The sequence below is a fragment of the Pyxicephalus adspersus genome, unplaced genomic scaffold, assembly GCF_032062135.1.
Source record: "Pyxicephalus adspersus unplaced genomic scaffold, UCB_Pads_2.0 Sca800, whole genome shotgun sequence".
In the NCBI taxonomy this organism is placed as follows: domain Eukaryota; kingdom Metazoa; phylum Chordata; class Amphibia; order Anura; family Pyxicephalidae; genus Pyxicephalus; species Pyxicephalus adspersus.
In genome coordinates, this window is record NW_027317807.1 from 1 (window position 1) to 6,287 (window position 6,287).

Below are 6,287 nucleotides of genomic sequence, written 5' to 3' on the forward strand. Positions count from 1 at the left end.
GTTTAGATGTGCTTTATGGTTTGGGATTTTTGTGAGGAAGGTGTCCTAGGGTCAGCAAAAGTATGATGACATTCAAATAAATCTGTGCTGTTCCCATTAAGGCAACTTATTTTTTACTGTCCATGTCTCAGTGGAGGTTTATCTTTACTGCTGAAAATACAAGGAAATCTATCCATCTCAGAGTGTTCCAATTGGAAGAAGTGAACAACATGTGCCCAAAGACCCATTTTGATTAGCCAGACCGGAATGATGTTAACTCCTGAACACATGTATGAGAGTTCATTCATTTCTGGCACCCAGATATCCATGCACAGCTAGGTGTACATTAGATTGAATATTCTGAATAGGCACGTATGTTTAACCTGAGGAGCCTGAAAAGGAATCAATACAATGAACCTAGAGACCCACTTATAATCCAAAACCTTTCCAAGCAGAATTATGTCAGTTGTATGAAAGGATGATATTTAACCTTCTTTCTCTTTCAGCACATGATGCTTAATTTGCTCAGCTCTGTCCATGTAGCTTCGTAATTTGTGTCTATAGTGAGTTTTCTTTGCTTCATCTTTTGTACCTACAAAACAAAACCCTCCATGAGCCAATGTTTAAAGCAAGACATTTCATTGAAAACCAACTGTCAAGGTGATTGCTAGATCCAGACTTATAGGCAGCTTAAAATATTATATATATATATATATATATATATATATATATACACACATACTTTCCATATAAAATCTGATCATGCCAGCACCTCCTCCTACCTTCCAGGTTTTCCTATATAGTGAGGCGTATTAACACAACACCAATAGAACATCTCAGAAATCAGTAGCATAAACGGTAAAGCTCAAAGTTCACATCACAGGCTCATAGAATGTGATATATCTCTACATTATCCGATCTACTAATGATTCTGACATGACCATTTACTTTTATTCTGCACTTGCATTGCCTAGGTACAGGTAGTCCGTTCACATGTGGAGAACAAATCTCTAGATTCCCAGATATAAATATAGTCCCTGCATAAACACATCAGCCTATAGAAAACGGAGAATAAATAATCCCATGCTGATAAAAATTATTTTTATCTAAACTGTATAAATGAACCTTTATTTAAAGCAGTGGATGTCTAAAGGCAAGTAGCTTCTGTAGTGCTTTTTATGACAACTCCATTGCGTGTCATGAGTTTACCCTATATAGGGTGTTTCTGCTAGCATTGCATTAAACAGGTAATTCAAATAAAAAAGTAAAAGTATATGTATGTGTATATATTATGGAACTGCCCTAAAATTATTATGGTTTTCCTTTATATCTTATTTATTCAGCACAATACATGGAAAGGGTAACATAACTATGTTTATTCATATGACAGTGTAGGTATGTTTTTGTCTATAGGTGAAGTTTTGTGTTATTGAGTAACAATTTCTCAAAACTGCTATGCAAGTATTAAGTGGCAGCTAATTCTATTTAATGTGAACTTTTAAGTTTCCATGTTTTAGCAAAAATGTTTCTCAAGGCAATATTCCCAATAGTCCTAACCTGTAAAAACCTTTTTTACTAAATTCTTATGACTTTTTTTCAGGTAGCGCCTGATTTAAGGACATTCGACATAGGGGCAACTCCTAGATACCAACGGGGCTTCCCTGCTCGTTCATGTGCAGGACAGAAGCTTGATGGGGGGAAAGGGGCGGATTGCATGACATGCAGAAGAAATCTTTTGCTAAACTCAGCTGAGACTGAGCTCTTCTGCAAGGTCTTGTAACTCTTTTTTTTAATATATCTTTATTGGCAGAATACAGGAACAATGAACAACAATGTACTTTACACTAATTGCAAACATAAACATTGTACAGACCAGATAACAGTACCCTTGTAACTCTTTAAGACCAAGACAAACAGTTGTTTCTTTTTGCATATCAAAGCACAGCTTGCTCCAGAAGTTAATGAATGTCTAGGCTCCATAAAGTTTTTTTTGCATTGTTTGTGATTAGCTCACAGTGAGGTTTTTATACAGTAACTGACACCACGCTGCCTAATAACATGTTGAGACAAACATCTGTCCTAATTGCATTTACTAAAATAATGTACATGTTCCTACTTTCATACAAATTCAACTTAAGAACATTAACTTACAGTCCCCATCTCGTATGTATCCTGGGGACTACCTGTATTTTAACATTAGTGAAAATGTTCATAGTGTATGTGACATAAGTAGTTATGTCAATTGTACATGGACTTTTTTAAATCAATTCTCTTTACTTACTTCTCCATTGTCCATCACCATGATCCTGTCACAATGGAACACAGTATTAAGACGATGTGCTATAATAAGCACAGTGCATTTACAAAATGCATCATTGATTGTTTTTTGAATCAGAACATCTGTTTCATTATCAATTGCTGCCGTAGCTTCATCTAGCAGTAATATCTAAAAGATTAAAACAAAAGCATATAAGGTAAAAATTATTAACATAACAACATTACAACCTGGACACTGGATTTCCAAAAAAAGCTGCATGTTGTCCTATAAAATTATCTTATTACACAATAGACTTGTGATGGTCTATGTAATAAAAATAAGCATAGTAAAATAATTATTAGCATTTAATGTATAGTGATCTATTTTACTGGTTTGCTTGATCTGAATTCATAAAAGACATTATTAGACATTATTATTTGCACTTTGCTAATGAGTAATAATAGAGGATTGTGTCCATTCTTCCTGCAGGACCCAGACAAGACTGTAATATTTGCTGCCCATTCATAAATATAATAATATAGGCAATACATTGTAAAACTCTCCACCTACCTTACTGTTCCTTAGTAATGCCCGGGCCATACACAGTAGCTGTCGCTCACCAACTGAGAAGTTACTGCCATTTTCTGCTACATGGAAATGCAGCTGTCCCTGTAGTTGTGCTACCTATAAAATATATTCAAATAATGAATTTGCCAAAGACCTACAAAACTATATTAAACTTCTGTAAGAAATGTCAATTTTACTTGATGGTTAATCTAAAATCTACCACTAGGGGGAGCTGTTTTCATGCACATTATAAATGATAAATCCATACTGATAAACTGCTTTACATTCTTGTTTGACATTTTTTTTACTGGTAATTGTAACATAAACCTACAATTATTAATAATAAAGGACAGTATTCACAGCTTCATTATTAAGTGTTACTCATATTACAAAATATATTTACTATGTAAGGGTAACAGATTGCATTGCTCATTTATGAATTATATATTATTATTTTTATTAATAATAATAAACAGGATTTATATAGTGCCAACATATTATGCAGCACTGTACATTAAATAGGGGATGCAAATGACAGACGAATACAGACAGTGATACAGGAGGAGAGGACCCTGCCCCGAAGAGCTTACAATCTAGTAGGTGGAGGAATTTACACACAATAGGAGGGGAGATATGTAGTGTGGTAAGTAGTGACGGTTTCAAAAAACAGGAATACGGGTAGGCAAGTTTGAAAAAATGGGTTTTGAGTGCTCTTTTAAATGAGCAGAAAGTAGAAACAAGCCGAATAGAACGGGGAAAACCATTCCAGAGAGTTGGGGCAGCTCTATAAAAGTCTTATATCCGTGTGTGTGATGAGGTTATGAGTGAGGAAGTCATTAGTAGATCATTGGAGGAGCGGAGGGAGCGGCTGCGGGAGTACTTTTTTACCAGGTCAGAAATGTAAGTGGAAAAATAACTGTGGAGGGATTTAAAGGCAAAGCACAGGAGCTTGCATTGGACTCTAAGGTGAAATGGAAGCCAGTGTAGAGATCTTCAAAGTTAAGGCAGCAGAGGAGGAGCGGTGGGAAGGATGGATGGGTCTGGCTGCAGCATTCATAATAGATGGTACAGGAGAGAGTCGGGTTAGTGGAATACCAGAGAGGAGGAGGTTACAGTAGTCCAGAAGAGAGATGATAAGAGCATGTACAAGGAGTTTGGTGGTCTCAGAGAACAGGTAGGGGCGGATTTTGGAGTTGTTGCGTAGGTGAAAGTGACAGGACCTGAAAATGTTCTGATTATGAGGGGTAAATGAGAGGGCCGAGTCAAAGGTGACACCAAGGCAACATGCCTGAGGGGAGGGCCGAATAACAGTGATGTTAACAGTTAGATAAATGTCAGGGGGAGATTTGGAATTTGAAGGGGGGATGATGATGAGTTCTGTTTTATCCAGGTTGAGTTTCAATAATCGCCATGTTTGGTGTTTCAAAGAACTTTAAACACAAGTTATTTATATATACAAACTTTGTCAAGTTTGAGAATTCAGTTTAGTGCACAGGAAGGACACAATGGGCCTCATTTATCAAAGCTCTCTAAAACTGGATAATATAGATTATCATGGGTGAACTGGATTGATCCAGCAAACCTTTAATTCATCTGGTCCAGGATTGAAAACATTTGCCAACAAATCAAAGAAATCCATTCGAGGTTTGATGGATCACCTAGGTTCACCTATCTTCTTCTTCAAAAAAGGGTGAATCCCCTCCCCTTCTATCCTATTGCTGCAGTGGGAAAGACAGAATGGGAGTGCAGGGCCTGATGTGAGTATTCCAGGAGGCTCTGTGCTCCCATTCTGTCTTTACCGCTGGTACTGCATACATGGCGATCAAACAAATTCTGCACAATCATTTCACAGTATTTTAATAAACCTGGCTCAGTCTGTAGACATTGCAGAGATAAGAAGATTTTTAAAGTTAAAAGCAAGGTACTTTTTGGTATAAATGTAGATTTTGAAATCCTCGGCTTGCTCTATATAAAATGTTTTTGTAAACTAAACAATAAACAACGCAGCAATTAACCTGCAAGTTCTAAAGCTGGAAAGGGGAGTAAGCAACTGATGTCATCGAAGTAATACCCATTTTCCGACACAGCAAATCACAATAATTCCATGGCCTTTCAATAAAGCGTCACAAATGTAGTTGCATTTAATAAACAGCTGGCCCTGAGAAAATGCATCATTACAGTATTTCTTATCAAAAAGTAGATGTCTATACAAAGATAAGTAAAGTCTGTATAGCCATGTTTTTACCTAGATCGTAACTCATCTTCCCTATTAGCTACTCATCAAGTCGTCCGAGCAGTTCAGCAAACAGAGACCCACCATATCCACTGATAGGGGGACTGTTAGCAAAAGTTTAACACTAACGTTTGGTAATTAAATAATATTTAATACTAGACATTTAAAGAATTACATCACAGCTATAAAAGAAAATGGAACTTGTATGGACAAACCTGATCCAGTTCTCCCCACTATTCCAATCTTCTCCTGTGGTTTAATACTGAAGGATATATTCTTTAACACTAATGGTAGTTTGTCACGATAACGCATTTCTACATTCTCAAATGTTATTGCTCCTTCTTCAGGCCAATCTTTGGGTGGTGACTTCTTTGGTACATGGTCAGTTTCTTCGGACTCCAGATTCTGGGAAAATAATTGAGAAAACGTCAAGTGAATGTTACTAGAAGAGGATGTTAAAGTTAACAATAAAAACTTCTGCTTATATTTTGCTAAATTAAGTTACATTTTTATATTTCTATTTTCATTAAAACATTTTAACAAGTTATTTTTGCAATACAGGCAGATCATGGCTCGTGATACATAGAGGGTGTCATACATAAATTTCTGGGAGCAAGATCTTCTAGTAATGAGTGAGCTAAAAACAGGAAGGTTGGAGAGGAAAGGAAGCAGGTGATACTGGATTCAATCAGACAGAAAATTAGGTGGCTCTGTCTGTCTTACTGCCACTTCTGATGCACATTACAAAGAGCTCACAGTGTTCAGTGAAGCCAGAATAAGTCATATCATTACAGGAGGTCTGTACAATTTACCATATCCACAGCTCATAGTACATTAAGGTGGTGGCCAGTAGGAAGAATGCCTCTTGCATTGCTGGCCAATGGAAAGGTCACCATTACAGATAGCCAAAAAGCCATCATTGATGTCAGTTAAACTGACTTAGAGGTCCAAATGGCTCATGGCTTAGAGGACCTCTAGCAACCTCTGGTCTCAGTTTGAGAAACATGGTTCTACATAGTGGTCACAGCTAAACCTGAACCAATTAACCAGCTAAGACAAGTTGTTGCTATCCACAGTTCAGCATAAATAGCAAAGTCTGTTTGAACCTAATTTCAGAACTTTACAATATTCCATTGTGCACATGTTGCTTTCTACTGCTAACTGCTAAACAAAAAAAGAATGATTTTGCTTCAAAATATCCTTTTCTCTTTAATTTTGATGCCCCTTTTTAAGACTACTTTACTTGCAGAT

General features: G+C 36.6%; 1 protein-coding gene across 1 annotated transcript; it reads right to left on the reverse strand.

Moving 5' to 3' along the window:
* Window positions 1–970: 970 nt before the first annotated feature.
* LOC140321123 (ATP-binding cassette sub-family C member 5-like) lies at window positions 971–5,906 on the reverse strand. Its single transcript, XM_072397991.1, has 3 exons — window positions 5,217–5,906; window positions 2,807–2,920; window positions 971–2,425 (listed from the first exon to the last, which is right to left on the reverse strand). Exons 1-3 carry the CDS (start codon window positions 5,346–5,348, stop codon window positions 2,243–2,245), a joined length of 429 nt encoding a protein of 142 aa, XP_072254092.1. The 5' UTR covers window positions 5,349–5,906; the 3' UTR covers window positions 971–2,242.
* Window positions 5,907–6,287: the final 381 nt, after the last annotated feature.

Bases quoted from the DNA above. Each gene is read 5' to 3' on its own strand.
- LOC140321123 (XM_072397991.1), bottom strand. From the start codon at position 5,348: ATGCGTTATCGTGACAAACTACCATTAGTGTTAAAGAATATATCCTTC. The intron at 2,921-5,216 runs GTGATGTAATTC...TATATTTTATAG, and splicing joins TTCCATTTTCTTTTATAGCT to GTAGCACAACTACAGGGACA. The intron at 2,426-2,806 runs GTAGGTGGAGAG...TTAATCTTTTAG, and splicing joins CATTACTAAGGAACAGTAAG to ATATTACTGCTAGATGAAGC.